This window comes from Pseudocercospora fijiensis (assembly GCF_000340215.1).
Source record: "Pseudocercospora fijiensis CIRAD86 unplaced genomic scaffold MYCFIscaffold_10, whole genome shotgun sequence".
Taxonomy (NCBI): Eukaryota; Fungi; Ascomycota; class Dothideomycetes; order Mycosphaerellales; family Mycosphaerellaceae; genus Pseudocercospora; species Pseudocercospora fijiensis.
The window spans coordinates 1,286,165-1,311,080 of record NW_006921541.1 but is presented as its reverse complement, the minus strand read 5'-3'; the positions used below and the strand labels follow the sequence as shown (position 1 = coordinate 1,311,080).

The 24,916-nt window shown below is 47.8% G+C and overlaps 5 protein-coding genes across 5 annotated transcripts; 2 read left to right on the top strand and 3 right to left on the bottom strand.

The window, feature by feature from the left end:
- Positions 1-10,394: 10,394 nt before the first annotated feature.
- MYCFIDRAFT_157772 (uncharacterized protein) lies at positions 10,395-14,533 on the bottom strand (the record flags this gene model as incomplete). The annotated part of the gene is made up of 1 exon (XM_007933331.1): positions 10,395-14,533. The coding sequence occupies one exon, from the start codon at positions 14,531-14,533 to the stop codon at positions 10,736-10,738; it is 3,798 nt and encodes a 1,265-aa protein (XP_007931522.1). The 3' UTR covers positions 10,395-10,735.
- Positions 14,534-14,961: 428 nt separating this feature from the next.
- Positions 14,962-16,738, bottom strand: MYCFIDRAFT_157768 (uncharacterized protein). Its single transcript, XM_007933330.1, has one exon. It carries the CDS (start codon positions 16,722-16,724, stop codon positions 15,135-15,137), a length of 1,590 nt encoding a protein of 529 aa, XP_007931521.1. The 5' UTR covers positions 16,725-16,738; the 3' UTR covers positions 14,962-15,134.
- Positions 16,739-17,215: 477 nt separating this feature from the next.
- On the top strand, positions 17,216-19,507 carry MYCFIDRAFT_145276 (glycoside hydrolase family 5 protein; the record flags this gene model as incomplete). The annotated part of the gene is made up of 1 exon (XM_007933329.1): positions 17,216-19,507. One exon carries the CDS (start codon positions 17,216-17,218, stop codon positions 19,505-19,507), a length of 2,292 nt encoding a protein of 763 aa, XP_007931520.1.
- Positions 19,508-19,849: 342 nt separating this feature from the next.
- On the top strand, positions 19,850-22,889 carry MYCFIDRAFT_179230 (uncharacterized protein; the record flags this gene model as incomplete). Its single annotated transcript, XM_007933328.1, has 11 exons — positions 19,850-19,921; positions 19,951-19,981; positions 20,004-20,224; positions 20,260-20,340; positions 20,372-20,404; positions 20,448-20,467; positions 20,498-20,560; positions 20,594-20,905; positions 20,933-21,011; positions 21,050-22,736; positions 22,768-22,889. 11 exons carry the CDS (start codon positions 19,850-19,852, stop codon positions 22,887-22,889), a joined length of 2,721 nt encoding a protein of 906 aa, XP_007931519.1.
- A 26-nt stretch (positions 22,890-22,915) lies between these two features.
- On the bottom strand, positions 22,916-23,689 carry MYCFIDRAFT_45813 (uncharacterized protein; the record flags this gene model as incomplete). The annotated part of the gene is made up of 1 exon (XM_007933097.1): positions 22,916-23,689. The coding sequence occupies one exon, from the start codon at positions 23,687-23,689 to the stop codon at positions 22,916-22,918; it is 774 nt and encodes a 257-aa protein (XP_007931288.1).
- Positions 23,690-24,916: the final 1,227 nt, after the last annotated feature.

The window sequence follows — 24,916 nt, the reverse complement described above, 5'->3', positions numbered from 1 at the left end:
AGAGATGTCCTTGTAAGCTCGCTAAGTCCTTGTCCTATCCCCGGAAAAGTAAGCCGTAACACTACGCTCGATCGCGTTGCTTCTATAAGAGCTAGCGTATAATGTAGGATGCCTAGTTAAGTTGCTTCTACGAGAGCCGGTATATAATATAGGATGCCTAGTTTAGCTGCTTCTACGAGAGCTAGCCTAGTTTAGCTGCTTCTACGAGAGCCGGTATATAATATAGGATGCCTAGTTAAGCTACTTCTACGAGAGCTAGCGCTAGAATTGGCGCTAGAATTAGCATTTAATAAGGTCCTTCCTTACTACCCTTCTATTATATCCTTATAAGCTCGCTAAGTAGGCTCTTCTATTATGTCCTCGTAAGCTCGCTAAGTAGGCTTTTCTATCGTGTCCTTATAAGCTCGCTAAGTAGGCTTTTCTATCGTATTCTTTGCGACGAGGGTTTATAGATAGTTATAGGTATCGATAGTCGTATATATCGATAGTCGTATATATCGATAGTATATAAGAGCTAGGCGAGAAGCGTGAATTCGAGGAAGCGACAAGGATACCGAGTCCCGCTAAGACCCCGGATTTAGTATAGCAGAGCGCTTAATTAGTAGGATTAAACGTTATAGCTGCTTCCTTCCGCGTATTTACAATACCGACTTTTACGACTTTTATAACAGTATTACTAATACAGCGAGATACGTCGATTCAGCGCGTTTCTAGCAAATAGCGCTAATAAAAGTGTCTAATACGATAACGACGGCCGCCTTAGGTACTAAGAACCGCCTCCGAAACCCGAGAAGTTACTAACACTACTAACACTACTAATACTAGCGACACTAGCGATACTAGCGACACTAGCGACACTAGCGACACTAGCGACACTAGTACTATACTTATTGCACCGCAGCTATTAGCACTACAATATATACGGCAAGGATAGATACGTAGGGCGATAATATATATCGAGCGTAAGCACTCTTCGAGAAGCTACGATAGCCCTCTTACGTTAACGCCCTCTATTGCTTAGACTCTCCTAGAACGATTATTCCGATAACTAGTTACTATGCGAGGTAGAGAAGAACGAGCAGTAGCGTCCGGGGATCTAATTAACTAGCGGCACTAAGCGGCTATAGAAGCACACACTCCGAAGTATACTAGAATTACATATAGCCTATATACTACGCGCAATGCGCAATAATCAACGCATTCTATTACTAACTACAGTACGAGGTATATAGGAAGGGACTTATTAAGCGAAACAATAATAGCTTATTCGCTAAAGCGATACTTATTAGTACCTAGACAACAATAGAGTATAACCGCGCCCTTAGTATTAGAGACACCGTAAAAAAAAAGGTTGTCGAGCGCGTTGCAGTCGTATAGCAATATTAATGCGCTTACTAGAAGAGGAGGCGTACTATAGTCGGATAACAGTCTTAATGCACTTTCGGATCGGTGCGCACTATAGTCGAATAGTAGTCTTAATACGTAAAGGGCTGCAGTCGTATAGCAGTAAAGACTAAGACTAAGACTAAGACTAAGTGCCTTCGGGCTTAATAAGTATACTAGAGGCCCTTACGTAACGACTAAGGTTATTATAACTAATAGTCCTAACGAAGGCGTTACGCCGACTTAACTAGATGCGCGTATATTATCCTATAAAGAATCCGAACGTAGGAAGCCTATAGCCGCTACTTAAGGTGTACCTTACTAAAGAGTTTTTACCGAGTTAGACCTATAGCAATACTACGAACCTATTAACCTACTTAGTCTATTAACCTACTTAGTAGGAGAGTCGCTATCGAGCCGCTACTTAAGGTATACCTTACTAAAGAGTTTTTACCGAGTTAGACCGTTAGCCGTATTATAGGTATACCTTACTAAAGAGTTTTTACCTCCGCTAATCTATCTAAGACCTCTGCAGTTTGCACTAAGACTGCGATGTTCTAATAAAAACTATGCTCTTTCGGTTAAATACATAGTCGACGCCCGCTAAAGCTATAGAAAACAACCTACTCGCTAGGAGAGTCGCCTTCGCAACGTCTTACGTCGGCAAAGCCTATCGGAGACCTTAAAAGAAAAGAAGGACTGAACAAACTCTACCGATCGAGGAACCTTAACTAACTTAAGCGGTTCTATCGGTAGTAAGCCGTAGGACTAGTTAGGAGATAGTGTTAATCGCTATAGAGCTACCTATATACGACAAAGAGGTATCGACACTGTTGTATACGCCGATAGCTAGTATGTTGCTAGGGGTGTTAGTATGTTAGTGTATATAGAAGAAGAAGAAGAAGAAGAAGTTAAACTAGGAAGCATAGGTCTATATTAGCGTATCGCAGGTGAGGTTTGCCTCTACTAATAGGATTGCGCTATTCAGCTACAATAGTAAGGCAACAATAACGGCTATACATTATCGCACTTTTAACGCAATAGCTGCCGACTGCTAGTCGAATGCCTAAGGCTAGAATTGCTAGCGACTAGAGGCATTATACGCCTAGCCTAGCTAGCTATTAAGCAATTATCGTACGCCTAGCCTAGCTAGCTATTAAGCTATTATCGTACGCCTAGCTAAACCCTTCGTAGCTAGCTATTAAGCAATTATCGTATATCTGGCCTAGCTAGCTATCAAGTAATTATCGTACGCCTAGCCTAGCTAGCTATTAAGCAATTATCGTACGCCTAGCCTAGCTAGCTATTAAGCAATCATCGTACGCCTAGCCTAGCTAGCTATTAAGCTATTATCGTACGCTTAGCTAAACCCTTCGTAGCTAGCTATTAAGCAATTATCGTACGCCTAGTTAAACCCTTCGACTTTATAAGCACCCCCGACGAGGCACGTACTCTAGTCTACCGCTACTACTTCGCCGCTAACCGCACTTTTAACGCAATAGCCGCCCGCTACTAGTTTAGTGCCGAGGCTATATATTAGGCTAGTAACTAGAAGGTAACTAGAAGCTATTAACGAGAGCTAGATAATAAATACATTAGATTGGATTGCTATATACCTAGACTCCGAATGTGCCGAATACAAAAGCTATTTTAATTCAATCCTTAATCGCTACAATACCCTAGTCTATAGCTATAGCTATTACAACAGCCTCGTTATTATCTTAGTCTAGATCCTAATACTCGGCATAATCGAAGTAGCTAGCAGTAGTAGCGGTCTCTTAGATAGCACTATACATAAGTGTTAGGTCGTCGCTATCGTCTATTCTACTGCTAGTTCTACTAGTTCTACTAGTTCTACTAGTTCTACTAGTTCTACTAGTTCTACTAGCTCTACTAGCTCTACTAGTATCGTAAACTAGGTTACGATTAGCATCGTTAGACTATAGTATGTCTGGGTCTGCGAGTGCTACGCCGTATAGTATACCGCTAGCTATAGTATAGAAGCCGAGATTGCTACTACTACTGCTACTGCTATCGTCTACGCCTAATGCCTAGATATATCCTACTAGTAGTAGACCGTCGCCTAACTAAGCAAAGCTATTAGCATCTATATATAGCTTATCTGCCTTATTAACAGCCCTAGTACCGAGTGGACTACGATCTCCGCTATGTCCGTTAAGTCCGTAGCTACGAGTATCGGTACTATTAATACTATCGACGCTATTATTGCCTGCCTCGTTCGTGCTTACAGTTATATACCGAGAACGAGCGCTATAAGCTTCATTTAACGCCTTAATCGCTAGTACTAGCTTACTAATACTAATCTACTAAATATCGTCCGATAGGGTACGATTATCCTCGGGAGAATCCTTACTAACTAGCTGTCGCTCTATAAGGCTATCTCGGAACAGCTTGTCGGCTATACTTAGTATATCGGTTACGGCGTTCTTATTAGTATAGTAATTAGTACCTTCGACACCGATCGCGGATATAAATATCTTCTTTAATGCTCGAGCTGCGCGGCGATTACCGGCCTTCTTACGAGCGATAGCGGCTATATTATAGGTCGAGTTACTAAAGTGGTTTAGGTCTAGAGTTAGGTCGTTGTTAATAAGCTCGATTTCCTTATCTATAGCGATGCCTTTGCCTTCCTTACCCGAGGGATTTACGATAGAGATAGCTATTAATGCTCGACGTAACGGCCAATCCTGTTCGAGTAACTAGCGGAATTCTAGTATATGCTTCGCGTAGTTAGTCTAGTTAGTTCTAAGGAATAGAACGATAAGGTAGTCTACTATACGCTTTAAGTAACCGACATCTATTTTCCGGATAGCGGTACGTATTGTTATTAGCTCCTCGATCTATATAAGTAAGCGGTATATAGTAGTATAATTAGCATCCTAGATAAGGACCTTATCCTTACTAATATACTTATTCTGCTATGCCTCCTTAGTAAACGCCTTAGTCTAGATGTTCTCGACTATTTGTAGATACTGCCCCGGCTCGAAATTAGAGATAGCGACCTTTAGTACCTCGATCCGGCTCTTCGACTTATCGGAATAGTCTAAAAAACCCTGCGAGTCTATCTTATACTAGAAGCAGGCAGTAATACAGCTGCGGAACATACGATATAGTAGGTTCAAGATAAGGAAGTATTTAGGGTTCTCTTTACTAATGCCTTTTATCGTATAGAACAAGGCATCGCCGACTAAGGAATAGGCAAGCTATGCTTTATCGGAATTCTTATCGAAGTAGGTCTTAACGATGCCGTACGCTTTGTTTATATAGACATATAGCTAGCTAGGTACGATTACGCCTTAGTCGTATCGATTATACGGGCGCTCCGACTTAACGCCTTCCGCTTAATAGCTATTAAAACGGGTATAAGTTATCTAGTCTCCGACGATTGGATATAGCCGACTCTTCTTATCGCGCGCGGCAATCTGTTTAGTAGAGTTACTAGGTTGTAGCTAATATCCGAAGTCCTTATCCTTATCTAGCTATATATTATCGAGGAAGATGTCCTTTAGAACCTCCTTAGATCTAGTAATCGATACCTTATCGTTTATCGATAGCTTTATCGGGACGAGATTAGTAGCTTCTTCCGGGTCTATAATATCGATTATTAGCTATATAAAGCGTTCGGTTTTAGTGCCTAGACGGAGATACTTAGTACCAATTCTAAGTACTATATCGAGACTCTACGTAATAGTCGACTAATATCGTATCTCGAAATCGTAACCCTCGAACATACCCTTTAGCTCTAGTCTAAATACGATACCTAATGCCTAGTCGATATAGTACAACGAGAGGTGCTTATAGGTTCTATGCTTCGCGTCCTCGGCAAGATTTCCTAGGATATATTTATAGCTAAGCTCCGAGTTCAAATCAATTATATCCTTAGTTAAACCTTCTGCTAGAATACGCTCGTTAATGCCGATGTAGGAGGTGGTTATATTTAGCATCTCCGTACGGTTACCCTACTTCTAGACGCCCTTACGATTCTTCTGCTTAACTAGGTTATCGTATACCGAGAAACTCCGCTTGTCTCGAGCTATTACGATTATACGCTAGTCCTAAACTGCCTCTATCTTCCGTATTAGTACCTAAATCGTGCGAGCGGTACTAGATAGGCCTATATTGTTAATAACACTAATTACATAGTATAGTATACTACTAGTAACTAGGTATAGGCCGAATTGCTTGCCGAATACGGAAGCCTTCTTTAAGGAGATCGAGCGAATAGCTATCTAGGTTATTACCGCAATACGCTTACGGAGGCGATCTTGCTTCTACGGTAGATCGTTCTCTTTATCGATAGATATCTTCTTGTTTAGAAGCAGCTTCCGTAGGAGACTAACCTATATTAGCGTAGTTTCCTCGATTATACTATATATCTCCTATATATTAACTTCCTATATCGAATCCTCTAGCTTGTATTAGTTAAAGAAGGGCTAACTAACAAGCTTCTTTAGTTCGTTGCGAATAACTCGAGCTAAGACGATATACTTATATTTAAGGGCAGCTATAGACTAGCGGATATAGTTGCGATAAGTCCTATTTAGCTTCTCGCTATAACTATTAAAGATTATTATCTACTGCTTAGGCGGGAGCCTAGTATGCTTTATCTCTCTAAAGATATTAACGTACTTCTACTCGCGGGTACGACGCTAACTACGAACGCGTTAAGTGCCTCGAGTAGTCCTATTCTATTAAATATGTCGCTAAGGACTAGCGGCAGCGGCGGCGGCTGCGGCTACGAGTCGAGTTTGTTGTCGAGTCTAGCGGCGTAGTAGTATAGCTACGCTAGCATCTTCCGCATTTTCCTCGTCCGCGAGTTTATCGCTATTATCCTCCTCGACGTCGCTAAATAGGTCGATAGCCTCGTCTTCCTCGATAGGAGCCTCTTCCGCCTTTTCTAATATAATATTATTATTACTAAGATTATTATCCTGCTTATACGCCTCTAGCTCGTATATGTCCTTATTAGCGACCGCTTATAACAATGCCTCTCGACGCGCTTCGTCTTTATTGCGCTTATTACGCTCGTTCTACTAAAGGGCAAGGTCCGTATTAAGTGTAGCCTATATCTCCGCCTACTAATCGGAGTCTAAGTTTATTTTAGATAGCGGCTCGGATAAGAGGTTAGGGTCGAGGTATAGCGGCGCTAGACCGGATAGCGCGTTAGGTAGGTTAGAGTTAGAGTTAGATATATTAGCGGCAATAATAGTGCTAGACGCGAGTGTTAGCGGCAGTGCGAGTACTAGCGGTAGTACGAGTGCTAAATATAGGTAGAAGAACGTAGGAGCAGGAAGAAGAGACGAAGAAGGGCGTCCGTACTACTATTACACCTATAGCTTAAAGCGGCAAGGCTTTATTAGTTAGACCTACTTAACTAAGGAAGTATAAAGCGCTTAGTTTACGACTTACGATTTATATACAAAGACAGCACGATTAGTCGCAACGCCGACAAGACTTCGTTAATATATAGTAGCAGCAGTAGTAGTAGTAGTAGCACCTCTACAAATACGAGATCGATTAATGCGGTATATACGATATTAATTAGCGCGACAAACGACAACCTATAGGAAGCCGTATACGAGAATCTTCTACTACTTAGCGCAGAACGGAGCGCAATTAGCGATAAGCATAATCTACGATAGCCTATAGTGCTAGCCTATAGTGCTAGCCTATAATACTAGCCTATAGTACTAGCTTTTGTCGATAGATTTAAGCTAGCTAAATAGCCTCCGCTACTTAGATACAATATAATAACACTACGCTCTACGTATATATCGCTCGTATTAAGGTGATCTAGAAATGGCCGCTCTACAACCTCCGCATTATCGCTTATCGATATTCGAAGGTCTCAATTCTAGTAAACAAGTTAGCTTCGCTTAAGGGCTAGTATTTAGTAGGTAGGCATTAGGGATATACGTAGTCTATACAAACAGTATTTAGAAATAGTCGCTCTACAATCTCCTAGTCTTAGATGTGTGTATTTCGTATATTAGATGTTAGGTGGTTAGACACTGCACTAACCCGTCGTATACCTATAGCTACCTATATTAAATATTACTTATTTTCTTAATAACTACGCGTTGTATTTGAATACTGTATACATAGAATAACTCAGAATTGACGGGACAATAAGATGCGAGTGCTAAATTACGAGATTTCACGCTAGTTAATAACCTAGTATTTTTATAAGGACTGCCTCTATAGCTTTGCGATATTTGTCCTTAGACCCTTGCTAGCGCAAGGAGGTTAGTATAGTAGTGTGGGTCCGGTCGCGTAGTAGTCCGATATAGATTAGTAGTAGTGGTAGTAGTGGTAGAAGGAGCATAGTAGTAGAAGGCAGGCAGAAGACCCACACCTACCACACTTCCTTGCGCTTAGTCAGCAAGGGTCTGAACCGGAGATAGACCACACCAACACACCGCTTCACTATGCACCCTCTTCACCTATAACACCGTATACTGCAGCTCTCTTTACTGACATAAGCGGTGTCTTCGAGACTGCTTGTTACCAGTCATGCATCATCTCTGCTGTGCGTCCATCCTATAGTCGTATATACCGGGGAACGAATCGACAGGAGAACAACTCCATATTTTGATGGAAGGCCGCTACTCGAAGAACGCCGCATGCATTAAACTCACTAAAATACCACAAGTCGACAGCCAGCATCAAGCGAGTACTATTTTCGCAATCGATGGCGTCACGAATCCACAATGCGGAGACTATTACATTCATGGTCAATGCCAGCAGTCGAAGGTGGGTTGCGGGTTGAATGGTGCTATGAACAATAATCCGACGAATGTCTTGCTCAAGAAAGTCAACCCTGATTTTCTGTCACGGTTCCCTTCATCTTAATCCAGGTGCTTGCTGATATATCGAAGCCCCACCCCTGTTGAAGGACATGTACAGTACAAATGCGCCGCACTCAATAATCTCAATTGGAAGCCTTGCCTGTCGATGAAGATACCAAACAGAGTCATGTCTTTGACAATTCCCTCTCCTGGTTGGACATGCGTCTCGACGAATTATTGCGAAACACCATTAACCGAAGCGGTCCGCAGCAATATCCGTCTTACGGCTAGTCAAGCCATGCGCTCAGAATGGAGTCTGCTACAAGTCTTCGCGTACCAATAACAGCCGTTGCATCCTCCGGAGCCAACATCGATATCCACTACGGCACCGCACAGCCGCAGTCGATGCATGAAGTGGTCTTCAATCCTGATTTGCGACTTCACCTTATGTCCGAGATCTCTCATACCGAGTCATCAACGTAATAAGGCCCTAACTCACTGCTCCAATGAATGTGCTGCGTATTCGTACACGCTACGTGGAACGTCGTTCTTTCTTTCGAGCGAACGCTCATGCATTACGCGCGTGTTGGCCAAGGATTCTTTCAGGGCAAGGCTTCAGCCCATCTCCTCTGGTTGATACAGGGTGATGACGATTACTCACGAAGGCCAGCGACAAAGCTCTTCACAATACTGAAAGGATTAGAATACACTCTCTGTCGTACGCGGCTCACATGAGATCGTCCCTGAAGCACTACATATGCGTCCTCGCAAGCTTCTTCTCGGTGCTTGCCAAGGGTGATGTGCCGTACATGTGCAGTAGCGCTTGGGCTGTACATCTCGCTCGATCCTCCGATAACGAGAATTCCTCCACAACCACAATCAAACTTATCGTGCGTTGGCGATGATGGAAAGACATCACCAACTGTCGACATTGACCATGACGGACAGCAAGACCAAAATTCGGTACGCCTGATAGCCCGCCTGGCAGAAAGCAGGCACAGCTGTTTTAGCGCTGGCGGTGGCTTCTGCGAGGCGCAAGTGCATTGCAGATTCCACAATCCTCAATCATGGATCCGAAATCCCTTGATGAGCTCTCCCGATTTCGTTCACGAGCTTGGATTCAACTCCTATTTGGAAACAATCAGCACACTTGATAAGCACTGCAGAGTTTCCGTCCTGATAACACTTCCTCCTGGACCCCTCCGAAACATCTCAAAAGTTATCAAAGGCATTTGGCAAGGCTCCTTCGACCCGCTCTGAAGCCACATGCGTCAATTGCTCCTCACCTCCACTCCTATACCACCCTCACGTGCGGCACTCTCCGAAAGGATGCCAACTAAGCCATCAACAGGCAAGCACTGCACTATAGCTAACACCTCTACAGAACGGAGCTTAGGATCACATCGCCTATCATACGTACTCACACAAGGCTGGTGGTGACGCGAACACGAAACCCTGACACTAGCTCCATGGCTTGCTCTATTTGCCACTAATGTAGACAACCGCTAGCTGCCTTCCACACGATGCTGTGCGACAATGAAACGTTTGCATGTTAGGCTGATGAGGTGTATAACGAGGTTTGAGAACTGTTAGAAGGGACTGCGAGTTGCCATCGCGATACAACATTTCTAGGAGGTGTTCAGATCGGCTACCAAGCCAGCCTTATCGCTCTTTAGCACACTATATATAGTATATGACCTATATTGCAAGTGAAGCTTGCATTTCCTACCACAGGAGAGTTAAAAAAATACGCATTTCTAGTGTCTGACTACTACTAAACTATTTATCGATCCGAATAAATCGATAGAAAAAGTCCTATTGACCTCCCTACTACCGATTGCGATAACGCCTCGATCTTGGTATCCATGGCTACGGAATATATCTACGTCTCTAGCGGAAAAGATGATATTTGTAACTGGTATTACGAAGGCTCCGATACCTCTTATAGCATTTAAGAGCGTTGATGCGAAATAGTTTCTTCTTCTCTCTACGTGACCCCCGAGAATCCGAATATCGAGCGGTAAGGTTATGGCCGGCGGTAGTAGCATTATCGATTCCTGCTGCGATTTTTCTCCTCCACAGAACTGGTCGATGCCTTCTTTTCTTCCTTTCGTCAACTCACTCACATCTAGAGGATACGAGCAGAATTCTCACCACTAACCTCTCCCTCTCCATCAGAAACATACGAAATCGGAAAGAAGTAAGTACTTACTTGACCTAATTTCCATCAAACGCTACCTTACCTTACAATACACAATCCATGTTCTGTTCCAAAAGGGTATCTCATGCATGCGTGAGCATCAATCACCATCTCGCACGAATCGAAAGAAAAAAAAACCACCCCAAAAAAGGACAAGGCCGTTTCAACGTCTCACGTCTCAATCATCCGCAATTCATCTCGTCGAACCCCACAACCTCTTCTCAATTTCCTCAGCCCTAGCCATCTCAGCCTGTCTCGCTCTCCACCTCTGCTCGTCGCCCCGATACTTCAGCGGTAACACAACCTTCTGCGGTGGGAAAGCATTCTGAGATTGAGGAGGCTCCTAGCCCTCATTCCCGAACAATCCTGCCACACCATCGAGGGCGCCATCCTCAGTAGCTGCTTCGGGCTGTTTCTCAACCTCCATGGTGTTCATAGTAGTGGTATATCTGTCTTGGACCTTGCTCGTCTTGACTTTGTCAAATTTGCCCATCTCGTGAATACTGACGCCTCTCACACGTTCCAGAAGTTCGAGGACGATGGCGCGTTGTTGGCGTTCGTTCCCGCCGCGAGAGATGCGCGCGATGGCTTTGTCGACTCTGGTCTCGGCCATGTCCGGGAGACTGAGGAGGAGCTGTCGTGGGGTGCGAGTCTTTGAGGCGTAGAGGTTGATGATGCTTGCGATCAGAGCTGCGAGGTCCTTCTGCATATCTACGAACCCGCGATCGTTCAAGCTCGTGATGCAAGCTTTCAGGACTTCATTCGAGATGAACTCCCGAACTTGAGCCGCAGTCTCGACAGATATTGGCGAAGAGGAGGATTGTGTGGTGTGTGAGAACAGCGGGATGAGGTTCCTGAAAGCTTTGCAGATCATGCTGCAACACCTGCCATCCCGCATGCGGAGGGCGTGGGTACAGAACAATATCAAAGGCTCGAGGACGGTGGCGTCCGAGAGAATGAGGTCGGATAATGATTGGCGACTTGGGAGATGGACAGCTGCGCCATTGATGGTACCATTCGCTTGAGGTTGCGTACGATCGTACTCGAGCAGGAATGGGACGAAGGATACCATGCTAAAGGTGAGTTGACGTAGGACGCTTTCTGTTCGCATCTCGTCGCTGAGTTCATCGTCTTTCTTCTTGTTTTGTTCAGCAGCTTGCTCTAGAGAAGCCCATTCAGATGAGATCTTGTCGTCCAGGGCAAGAAAGAGGCGACGTAGAATCGGAGGTAAGAACCGAGCTCGATACTGTGGTGGACATCGCTGAACTAGTCCAGTAGTGAGATTGATGAGAGGGTGGAGATGGTTGGTGCTCAGACTTCCAGCGTCGGTGAAAAGGGCATCGGCTAGAGGTTCTGCGAGGCTGTCAACCCCGTAAAACTGCTCGTCGAATTTAGTCATAAGGTAGACGATGTGGTATCCCATCTCGCGAATGTTGCGCATGGTCCCGCGAACCGTGCTGGCAAAGCCTTCATAGGAAGTCTTGGAGCCTGAGATGCGGGCATAGAACTCATCCTTACTCTCATTGGAGATGCCAGACTGCCAGAAGCGATCTTGGAGGGTGCGCCTGACGACCATTTGAAGCTCGTCTGGAAGATGGGACCAATTTTCCATGTTATGAAAGGCCTGCGCATGTCGTATCAACTTCAGCAGCGTCGGGAGGACGACCGGCGTGATATTGCTCCACAACTCCGATGCATTGGAATACTCATCGGATCCACTTTTGAGCTTCTCGGTTGAAGCAGTGAGCATAGACTTGGTAATGCGAAGGGGTAACTGATCCGCAAGCTCCTTGATCTGATTTTGTCGAGCAACTCCTGCGTCATCCAGATTCTGAGATGACCAGTCCGATATTCGATCAAAGCCATGCGATCTATAAAAGTCTTGTATATTGCCCAATCCGACAGTCTCACAAAAGCTTGAGAAGGTCTCCACAGATGCCTTGAGCCTTGAATCCGTCCAAGCATCGTACGTCGGCTGAAGCATTTGCTGCAAGCGAGTCACGCGGACATCGTTTGGGATGCCTGTTGCGCGATGCACAATCATAAACAGGAAAGCTCTGAAACCCCACACGAGCCGCTGGTCATCATTGTGCTTCTCCATGAGCACGGTGACTCTAGGCTCAAGTTCATTGTAAACTTCTAAAAGAACATTTGGAAAAGCTAGAGCCAGCTTCTGCAGTTCAACGACTCGGAGAGCTTCAAAAGACTTGACAGCCTCCGAGAACGTGTTGAATTGTGGTTGATCATACAGCCTCATGGTCAGCAGATGTTGCACCATTGCCAGAACGAAGCTCTGCACTGGTGATCTGAGCGTCCTAAGCACAGCCACCAGTGTCGCAAGAACTTGGTCAGCAACGCCAGGATTATCGGTATGCACATTTGCCATGCCCTGACACCATTGCTGCAATGATTCCGTCGCCTGTCGCTGATCCTCTTGTACCTTGATATAGAGTGGCTGCTCTGGGGTAATGTCTGCCACATCGCCAATCCATGAAGAATATCCTTTGAGTGCTGCTGCAACAACGTTGTACTGGGCATCAAATTTCAGGTTCGGAATAGAGCTCTTATCATACTTGGAAGGATCGAAACCTCGTCCTTGAGTGTATGGGCCTTCCTCCAGCAACGATTGCATCTGATTCAATACTATTGAAAGTGCGTCGATGGGTCGGAAGCGGGCGATTGACTGTATGATGAGTGTGCAGTAGCGTCGGTAGTTCCCAAGGAAAGCATGGCGTTCTGGTATGGTGTCGAAATCGTCTCCAAGATATGCTAAGACTTCGTCTTCAGTCTCCTCGGGAATGGACTCGTATCGTATGAGTCGCTCACTACACACGTGCATCAAAGTAGCAAGTGCATCCAGGACTAGATCCACCACCTTGTCCTCCTGCACGCTGAGCAGCTTGGTCCAGACGTGTAAGACCGGTATCGACACTTTCAAGCTTTTGTGCTGCAGGACAAGCAGAAGCAGGTCAAACAGTGCCGGAAGGTCAATCGTATCATCCAGCACTTCTGGGTGCTGGGCGACAGAGTCTCCATATACATAGAGTAATTCCGACATTTTCTTTTGTAGCGTGTACTTTTCTTCGTCCTCTCCAGGTCCAGAGACAGTCGCCTCAAAGGCCTGTCGTATCATCGCCACTCGTTCGGGCTTCATCGCCTGTCTGAATAGTGCAGTCCAGACTTCCTGAAAATGCTGGTTGTAAGGTCTCTGTAGTAGGGCATACAGCACCTCGACAGCCGCGGTCTGTAGTGCCACACTCCTGGTGTGGAAGGGCAGGAACAAGCAGTCAATACACTTGACCTCGTCGGCTCCCTTCAAGCTGACCCAAGCCATAGTCGGCCTGAGCGCGTTCAGAGCTTTAATGGCGCACATCTCCATCTGCTGCACTACGCCTTGTTGCTGGCCGTCCATGAAACGTGCCTGCTTGACGCAAAGCGAGAAGAAATTGCATATCCTCAATAGCCAACCTTCCTGTCCGCATCTGACTTCTTGTCGATTTCCTCTCGTCTCCGCGTGGGCCTCATACATGCCCTGGGGGATTACGATCTCATTGAGAGCATTTCCTAGGACATCCAGTCTCAGCCCAGCCACAGCATCTTCACCACTTCCCATAATCTCTTCGCTGAGGGTTTCGATGATGTAGAGCACCAGGATCTTGTTGACGACGCCCTTGTCTTGTTCCCAGAGATTGAGCAGGAGCGCGTCCATGTCCATCCAGTCCCCGTCTCCCCAGCAGCGCTTCGCAACATCGACCCACAGCTGCGCGACCTTGTTTCTCAGATATGCTGCATCTTGTTCTCGCAGACTTCCCGCCAAGCATTTCACCCATGTTCGGATTTGCTGCGCCTGCTCTTCTGTATACTCATGCCAACGATACCTCACTGCGAACTCCAGAAGTTGCAGTCCGTAATACCGGATGGCGTCATTTTGCTTCCAGTCATCGGCGAGCGTGAATCCGTGTTGAGGCGCATCTGGCTGGTTCTTGACTGCTTCAAGATGTTGTAAGGCTTGCTTTCTGATATCATTGGGGGTTCGCGGGTCAAGCGTGGCATTCAATGCTTCGGATATGTGGGCGACTTGCCCGTCTGTATTGGCTTTCTGCCAATACGTGCTGAAGGCGCCGTCGGCGGTGCCTTCCATGCTTCCTGCTCTCTACCGTCCTTGTTGTGTTGGTTTGGTGGTTCTGGGCATGACGATTGATGGCTCACTGTTGCGGCTGATGGTGTTGCAACGATTGTCCTTGCCTGATTCTGGTAGGTGAGAGTGTCTACAGTCGAAAGCGTGTCGACTGTTGGAGTTTGATATGCAAGGTCCGTTGTCGTGCAGGCTGCAGCTCGGGAGTGTGGGTAACTTAAAAATGCAGATCTCGACTTTAGGCGGCAGACCCTAGCTACAAACTGTGAAAGAAGCACAGACACGGATTTAGTGGGGAGTACAGGGCAAGTAAGGTTGATATGAGACACATGTCAGTTGTATGGCGGCTATGGCCGCAGCATGGACATCACATATGGTCTAGACATGTGAGCCTATCCACCACTCAAGAAATCCGCATCTGAAACCGCATGTGACAGCACTGAACTCGGTATATTCATCATCGCACATCTCAGCCACCAGGGGCTCTGAAACCCCAGCATGGCCTACTTTAGCAATAGTAATGGTATCATCAAGACAGCAGAGCTCTTCGCTATCCATCCCTATCTCAAACGCCTTTGATAAATGCAACCCTTCAAACCACAAATGCTCAACCAAAGTTGAAGGGGAAGCCTCCGAAGCCTCCGCGACCGTTGCCTCCAGTTCGAAACGTGAAGTGTTGACCTCCCCCGCCTTGCTGGAAGAATATAGGTTGTCCATTTTGAAAAGCAAACGGTGAGCCGTGGAATGGATTGCCACCCTGGCCTTGTAGTGGATCGTTGGGGTCTTCGCCACGATCGAATCGCTCCTTCAACTCGGGGTCAGAAAGAACCTCGTATGCTTCGTTGATGGCAGACATCTTCTTCTGCGCTTCTTCCTGACTCATGCCATTCTTTGCCGCCTTGTCTGGATGGTACTCCTTCGTAAGCTTCCTCATCGCCTTTTTGATCTCTCGCTCATCAGCGTCTCGAGAAACGCCGAGCACCTTGTAGTAGTCCTTCTGTTTGCTTCTCTTCAGCAGCGTTTGCGCTTTTCTGTGCAGTTCCTGAATCTTCGGATTCGAACCGTGCTCTTCATTTGCCTGTTGAAGAGTACCGAGCGCGGCCTCGAAGTCGTCTGCAGCAATTTGTGTCTGTGCCTTGTTGAGGAGACCCGGCAAAGACTTCGGATTGTATTTCAAAGCTTCCTCGCAATATGGAGTGGCCTTCTTGTTGTTCATCTCGCTGTAGGCTTCGCAAGTCTGCTCCACAAGAGTGTCGTAGAGTCCACTGGGCGCATTTGGATGAATGTACCCTGCTTCTCGCCATGCCGCGACGTCGTGCGTGATGTCTTCTAGAAGTCCTGGTTCGTCTCCTTGTGTTATCAATAGCTTCACTGCCGACGCGTATTGCTTCTTCTCGAAGAAGGCATTGAATTTCTTGTACGTTCGCTCGATCGCCTTCTCGCTCTTTCGAAGCTTAGCACAGGCCTTGTTGTCGGGATCGTTCTGCAGACACTTCGATACCGCAGTGGTGCCCTTTTCGATCTCGCCAAGCGAATAGAAGGACATGGCTGATATTTTGAGGTATGGTTCCGGGTTTCCTGGGTTGATTTGAAGAACGTGGTTCAGGTCTGCCAATCCTTCCATGATCTCGCCCTTCTCAAAGCGACACCTGGCTCTTCGCTGTCGCAGCTCCAAAGCTGTCCCAGCGACCACAATCGCAGTTCCAGCGTGTGTCACACATGCTTCCCAATCGCCTGCCTTCTCAGCGTCTGCTGATAGCTTCGCTGCTCCTTCTGCCTCCTCCAGCTGCTGCCAATCTTCCGTGTCCTGTTTCTTCGCCGCGATGTAGTCCTGCTTGGCACCTGCCCAATCGGCATTTCTGCTTTTGATCTTGGCTCTTTGGATCAATGCTCCCTCGAAGCCTGGCTTAAGTGTGAGGACCTGATCGAAGTCCTTCTGCGCTTGGAGGTTCTTGCCAAGGGACAGATATGTCGCGCCTCGCTTGAAAAGTGTCAGGTAATTGCTCGGGTCCTTGTGTATGGCTGCGTCAAAGTATGTGAGTGCATCGTGAGCTTTGCCCTTTGCCAGATTGGCATTGGCGCTTGCGATCAATTGTGAGACTGGAGTGTCGGGAGGGATATCTACGGCGGCGTTCGCAAACGGCACAGTCGAGAAGCACAGGGCTCCAAGCGCCAGCGACGACAGTTGAAGCCGCATTCTGCCCGTGATGGAGTGTGGACGGCGTGGGTGTGAGGTGTAAGGTGTCGTAGGCCTAATAAAAGGTGTTGTTTGCAAGTCGACACTTGTTCGTTCGAGTCCATTCCATTATTGCATGCATGTATGCGCATGGGCCCTCGGCCGAGCGACCCCCCGAACCCTTGCGCTCTAGCCGCATCGGTGTTAATGACGTAGTGCCGACGCCGACCCAGCTCCAATGTCATTTCAAGACGCTGACCTTCCTCCATCCTCTGTTGTCGCTAATATACAACATCCGGAATATCTGCAGGCCGTTCCAGCTTGACCGCATACTGCTCGCTTTGATTGTACTGATCGTATTGTCTCCGAGAGCTTGGAGCTGGGAAATCGGGCCGCCAGCCGATCGACCATCACCATTTGAGAGACACATGGGCACGAGATCATAGTCTGCTACACTCCTCTTTCCACATTTCTACCATACTCATCCCTCCTATACGTGCAGCTACGCTGCAATGCCTTCTCATCGCCTGCGCATAGATGGCGCCACGTTCCGAGATTCACAGAATCGGCAGGTCACTCTACATGGCATGAATCTCGCGGGCGATACCAAGTTTCCTCACGAGCCAGACATACCGTCTCATGTCCGGGAAGGCTTCTTTGACGGCGACGATGTATCATTCGTGAATCGGCCATTCGCGCTTAACGAGGCACATGTCCACTTCTCGAGATTACGGCGCATGGGCTACAATACGATTCGATATATTTTCACCTGGGAAGCATTAGAACATGCCGGGCCGGGAAAGTATGACGAAGCGTTTATAAAACACACAATCGACATGATACGAATAGCGAAAGAGTATGGCTTCTACATATTCATGGATCCGCATCAGGACGTCTGGTCACGATTCACAGGCGGTTCTGGTGCACCCATGTGGACTATTTATGCATGTGGACTGGATCCGACCAAGTTGAAGGCCGGAGAGGCGAGTGTGGTGCAAAACACATGGTCCAATCCGGCCGAGTTTCCGAAGATGATCTGGGCGACAAATTACTACCGATTAGCTGTGCAGACAATCTTCACTTTATTCTATTCTGGTAAGGACTTTGCGCCAAAGTGCATCATCGATGGCAAGAACATCCAAGACTACCTACAAGACCACTTCATTGCCGCGTGTAAGCATTTGGCGCAAAGGATACATGAGGCAGGTGACCTTGAAGGAGAAGTGGTGATTGGATACGAAACGATGAATGAGCCCAACAAGGGATACGCAGGACATCCAGATCTGAACAGCATACCAAAAGAGCAGAACTTGAAGAAACACACATGTCCGACTGCATTTCAGGCAATGCTCACTGGCTCTGGCAGAGCACTTGAAGTTGATACCTGGGACTTTGGCAGCTTTGGACCGTACAAGAGCGGGACGCAGTTAATTGAGCCTAAAGGGACAAAAGCGTGGCTAGATCCCGCGACGTGGAATGACACCAAGTATGGTTGGAAGCGAGACCCGGAATGGAAGCTTGGTGAGTGCATTTGGGCGCAGCATGGCGTTTGGAGTCCACAAACAGACGAGCTGCTGCTGCCGCAGTACTTTGCCAAACATCCAAGCACCGGAGAAGAGATGAATCAAGAATACTGGACGAATCATGAATATATGCATTGCTACAGAAAATACAAGGACGCCATCCGAGAAATATGGCCAGAGGCTTTTATGCTGATGCAACCATCACCTTTCGAGATCCCACCCACAATCAAGGGCACTCCCGAAGGCGACGATCCCAACATGATCTTTGCATCGCACTTTTACGACGGCATCACCCTCATCACGAAGAAATGGAACAAGATCTGGAACATCGATGTGCTTGGAGTTTTGCGAGGAAAGTACAGCTCTCCCGCATTCGCGATCAAGCTCGGCGAGACAGCTATTCGCAATTGCTTTAAAGACCAATTGAGCACAGTGCGACAAGAAGGCATTGATAATATGGGCGTGCATCCGTGCCTCTACACCGAGATTGGCATACCGTACGACATGGACGATAAGCACGCTTACGAGACCGGCGACTACAGCAGCCAGGCTGCCGCTATCGATGCCAATTGCTACGCTGTGGAAGGCTCTGGTGCGCAGGGAATGACGTGGTGGGTGTACACGGCTACCAATGGTCATTTCTGGGGCGACAATTGGAACGGAGAAGATCTGTCAATATACTGTGCAGAAGACAAGCCGCTGCCCTCACCTTCAAGTGCTGTTGGACGACCTAGCCTTGACGCTAGCAGTCCGAGCTACAGCGAGTCGGCGACTCAAGATCCAGCAACTCCGAGCAGTATTCGGAAGACGCTCAGCATCGATTCCATGGAGGCCACGGCTTCCAAACCAGCTAGAGAAACCAAACAGGGATGCCGCGCTGCAGAAGCCTATACACGACCGGTGCCTGTGGTAGTACATGGCACCATTGACTCGTATGGCTTTGACCTCAAGAATTGCATCTTCAATCTGTCCCTCACGGCGCCTTCAAGCACTCCTACAAATTATCCCACGGAAATCTTCCTCCCAGAATTCCACTTCCCGCGGACAGGCAACCAGACCCATGTCGAAGTCTCAGGAGGCAAATGGGAGATCAGGACTGTTGAAGAAGTCGAAGGCGCTGCACAGCAAGTCTTGCGATGGTGGCATAGCGAAGGTGAGCAGAGGCTCAAGGTTACCGGTGTTAAGAGGAAGAGAGGGCAAATTGACGCGAACGATGAAGCTTCTGAAGACAGTTATCTGCAAGCGTATTGGGAGATGGGCAAGAACTGCAGTGTTATGTAAGATGCTTATACTGACCACACGGAAGGCATGTGTCAGCCTTCAGATTCTTGGCGGAAATCCGAATCTACGTAATGCCGATGAGGATTCGTCTCATGTGGCGCAGCAAACACGTTCGCGTCAGGCTTCAGCAAAATGGCTCGGCCACACCTCGTAATAGTATACATCGTAGGCACCTGCTTTACTTCTTGTTTACGTTCCGGTTACCGACATCATATTGCTGACTATATAGCGCAACTGTGATTCTATGCACAGCGATCGATCTCAATCATAGTCAAGACAGATTTCCCTCTTGAAGTGCTCCACGATTAGATCATTCCATCACAGCAACCTCTACTAGCGATAATGAGTAAAGTAGACGAGGCCAGGCAAGATGCAGAAGTCATCGAAGCGCCACCACCAAGATATGAAGCAAACGTAAGCAAGCGAATCAGAACTCTACTCAGAACACGATTATGATATTGTCGAAGCTGTACCGTCAACATCAAACGATAACAAGCGACCACTCCCATCGCTAACTATCTAATAAACCCAGCCCCAGAACTCTTCTCCTCTAATCAGAAATCCAATCCAAACTCCCAAGGCATAATCCCACATCCTCGAGAAAATAAGAAAGAACTCCAAACACGACTTGCCCTAAGGCCGGCGAGACAGTGGCCTCCATTGTCATACCGGCAGATCGGCCATGTCTTTCCTTCGCTGTCGACATACTGTTGGTTGGTAAGGGTACCTTGGGCGACAGCCAATGTTACAAGGACAAGAACGAGGCCATAACCTCTTTATGGAAGTCTTTACAATCGAAGCGTCATTATTGCAGACAAGAAAGAACGCCATCTGTACCTAAATATTTGACACAGGGAACATTAGCTAGCGGCGGCAGTATGCGATCCATTCACATCGGTCAAAAGACTAACTCTGCTTGGCCTGTTAAATGACGTTCCAGATTCGGCAGGACAGGACAAGGTGATAGATCTACAGTGTTCTAGAAGCCAGCCGCTTCCACGCCCACGCCGTCGCCATGTGTTTCCTAGGCGCATATCATCTGCATCCATGGATGTCAGCCACAAGGCTGCGATGTCTTTGATCAAGTCAGACGGCATCGGTCGACGATGATGACTATGCATGGCAGCGGACTCGCACCGCACCGCGTCGGCAGGCTGAGGCTAGAATAGATCTGGCCCGTCGCCCGAGAGCCACATGCAGCGAAGCGCATGGTCGAGTCTCCAATCTCCAGGCTTCAGCTGCCTGCGTTCCAGCTGTGCCATGGCAGCTGCCAACACCGCCTCGCCGCCTTGTCGCAGTCGTCCAAGGAACCTTCAGCGCGCCATTCTCTGCTTCCCGGCCTGATAGAATATTCCATGCTGGCCTGACGAGCCGGAAACTCAGTCCCAATGAGCATCAGTGCGGAGGTGCCAGTCAACATCACAGTGAGTCGCGCCATGTCACCCCACGAACACGCGCCCCCGCCCCGCCTTCTGGAAGCATGTTACAGAGTGCGAAGGCACATGTGCTAAAGCAGCGTGCGTGTAGCAATGCCTGGATCAGGTCAAGCAAGCCTTCAATGACGGCGGTGCCATCCTGGAGAAGATCAAGAGGAAGCGGGCGTTGAAACGTGCACCACCGCCGCCACGGCTATTGGAGGAGTCTCTCGACCAAGCTCCGGCCGAGATCGAGAAAGAGAAGCAACGCGGAGTGACGAGGTTCGGAAAGGCATTCGAGCATGGAGACACCCTCGGCATCATACACCTGCAGCAGATCACCATCCAACTGCAAGCAGCGCTGCTGGAGAAGCTGAGAAACACCGCGTTCGACGACGAGAACAAGACTACAGACTTCTCATACCTGTCGGATGTAGTCGACCTAGGAAGGGACAGGACAATCACAGCTTTGCATGAGCTCAAGCAACGTCTGTTGAGCAGAGACGGCACTCCGACTGCAACACAGAACGTGACCCCCAACTCCAGCAGCAGCAACTTAGGCGTACACTCACAAGTCAAACCGGAGGAGCCGCCACAGCCATCGCAGTCCAAGCCTCATAACGCGCGGTCTTTCTCAGTTGTCGTACCATCACAACAGCAGCGCCCGCCTCCGCCTGCGCATCATCATAAGACATGGAGTCGCGACTTCACCCATTCGAGAGATGCCTCTGGAGAGGAAGACACAACTTCTGGCGCGGATGAGAACCAGAATCATGCCCACAATCGGAAGCGAAGCTCCCTCCTGCACTTCTTGAAGCATCACCGCACGACCAGTGCTGAATCACATAAAGGCCTACCGCCAGCCGTCGAAGAGCCTCAACGCCAATCCTCAATCTCTCCCACAGGACCGACAAGTGCTCCCTTCCAGCCGCCACCCGCGAAGAGCACTGGTGATCTCAATAGCAATGGACCCGAACGCAAGAGCTTTCAGTATGAAGAGTGGGAGGACAACCCTTCGGAGATCTGGGGCTCGAAGCCTTCCATGGACCGACGCGAGACGATGGCCCTGGCTCCAGATGCTCAACATCCAAACGCTGCTCTCGTACGCCAGACATCGCCACCATCACCCGTGCTCACCAACCGCTCCAACTCCCTAAATCCATCATTTCACGGCGTTCCCAGTACTGCACTCCCCACGCCGAATCCTGAGAATGACTACTTGGGATTCTGCAAAGGCGCATGGAAGCTGCAGAATGGCGACAGAAAGAGCTCGTTTGGAAAGTGTAGAGAAGTCGACGCTTGGTCTCGGCATCCAAGCTCAGCAAATGCAGTCCACTACCTCGCATGTAACACAAACAAATGCGCATTTCGAAGCAACTTCTCCCATGTTGATCTCAACGTGGTGTGGTCGCGTGTCTTTGCGGTGCCATCCAAGGGCATCAAGCTGCGATGGACGTTCCTCGCGAAGAGCCATGTGCTGCAGAAAGTCGTGGTCAAACACCAATATAGCTTTAACTGCTTGTTCTGCGTCTTCTTGACCGGCAAGTCAGGCGTATACCACGGCATCGACTACTATCTCGATCATATCGCAAGCGAGCATCGAGGTAGTCGGAACCTGGGCGAGATCATCTTGTATAAGACGGGCTGCATAGCGGACCACAAAGCCGAAGACTCGGAAGAATTCGACATTAATCTCTGGCCCTTGGAGGAGGCTCAGCACAAACCTCGACAGCAGTCCGAGTGGCTTAATGATGATCTGCTGTGGCAGGAAGCTGGACACTCAACCAATACCGATGCGAAGGATAGTATGTTCAGTGCCAACGAGCCGTGGAACGAAGGCCTGAGTGATTTCCACTATCGAGGCGCAGATGACCGGACAGAACTGGAGTAGGACTCCTGGGACTGTGCTGACTGCCGAAGAAGCCACGTTCCGGTCTTGTCGCCAAGATTGCCATCTCCTACGTTGAGAGCGGACAGTGCTGAGTCCGAGGGCTCAAGTGCGCCAGATGCGCATAATGCATAATCTCTCCCAGCCAGCCTTATTGCCGCTTCGGCCAACGATCTCGGTCTGCCACGGTTTTTCCTTCGATTCAACGGGCCACCGCCGAATTCGACTTGCGACCTCATCGGGCTTGTTTTGTGCGCAGAACAACACATACGCCACGCCTCGATCGCTCAAGACTTGTGGCAACTGGCCGAGCAGTCGATTCGTCGTCTCCATTCCATCGACGCCGCCCGCATACGACAAGGACAGCAGGTGCGAGTCTCGTTCGAAGCTTTCGGTGCTGGTCCACTTCTTGTTCTGGTCGCTATACTCTTTTTTCGGATGTTTCGGCAGCTCTTCCGTTGGTACGTATGGAGGATTGAAGATGAGGATATCCACACAACCTTCTCGAAGTGGTGTCGTAAGATCGCCACATACGGCACCCAGGAATCTTCCTCCTTGATCCACACCTGCTTCTTGGGTAGCACACTTTACTGTCTGCGACGTCGCGCTACAAGCAAAATCATTCACATCTAACCCCAAAGTCGCAATATCGGTGCGACCAAAAAGATGCGAAGCATTGGCTGTCGCGAAAGCTAGCACAACTCCGGATCCCGTTCCGACTTCTACGAGTAATGGCGCATTTGTAGTCTTGGGGAAGTGGCTTTGGAGGAACTCCTTTTCGGCTTCTGATGACAACGTGTCGAGGAGCAGATATGAATCTTCGGCTGGTTCGTATATTTGCTCGTAGTTCACGTGGGACGTGGAAGGCGTTGGTAGCATGATTTCTTGGTTGAGAAATGGTTGGAGTTCTGGATCTGAGATACCACTTGTATGCGTTCGTTGATTATGTTGTATGCTCTTGGATACCGGGAGGGATGATCAGGATCAGTAGTGCCGTCGTTCGGTAAATCGACAGAAAATCAAGTAAACAGAAATTCTTGGAGCTTGTGCCAAATCCAGGTTGTGGTTGTGATTGCCGGTGAATCGTCCTGACCTCAAACCTCCAGCGCAAGCTCTCCACAGACTGAAACTCTTAAGAGAGACAGGAGTGGCGACGTCGCGAGTTCGCATACAATGATGTCTGGTGGAAGGTCAAGATTTTCTTTCGATCTATCGCTGAAAACACGAACAAGGTTTTGAGGCTCAAAAGCTTCAGACGCCGAGGCGCATCGCATGACGTCGAGCATGCGAGCATCGTGAACTTCAAAGTTCCCTTAGCGGGGTGTGTGCCCGGTCTAAGCGGCTTCTGAGCGGTTTATCTACGGTTGTGAAACGCAACCATTCGAGCAGTTAAGCGCAGATATAACCGTTATCTTTCTGAACTGTAACTTCTTAACAATGGTTGCAATATAGCTGTCGATATTAAGCGGTTGTCGTATATAAACAGTTTATTACGACGAATAGTTGCATAGCGGTTTAGGACTACAAACGGTTTAGCTAATCAAACCGCTGCTCCGGGTATAGCCGCTTACGTGCTACAACTATTCATTTATCGAGACTGTTCTTTCTACGCTAACGATATTATATTTATAATCTATCTATCCTACCGCCGCCTACTAACTATTACGTCTTACTTATCTATCGATTATCGCCTAAGAGTCGCTCGATCGTATATACCGAATAAAGTGCTAGAAGTCCTAGAAGAATGCTTACTAAAGGGGTTGCGTTTGCTAATAAAAGTGCTAGATAGGGTTGCGGCGTCGGAATCTATATATATAAAGAGTTAGCAAATGTTTAGAAGAGCCTAGAGGTATGTACTTACTATAAAGAAAGGAAGGGTGTTACTATATAGAAAACAACCTAATATACTATTAGCATTACTTAGAGGTCGGACAAGTTATAGACATACCTCTATAGAACGAGAGCTTCGTATGTATATAAATGCTTATCTACGTTTAGTTAGCGACAGTATATTTAGTAGCTATAACAAACATACCTCTTAAAGGAACTACATATCCTAATCGACGTATAGCAACTTACTACTACTACGAGGCTTCGAGATACGCT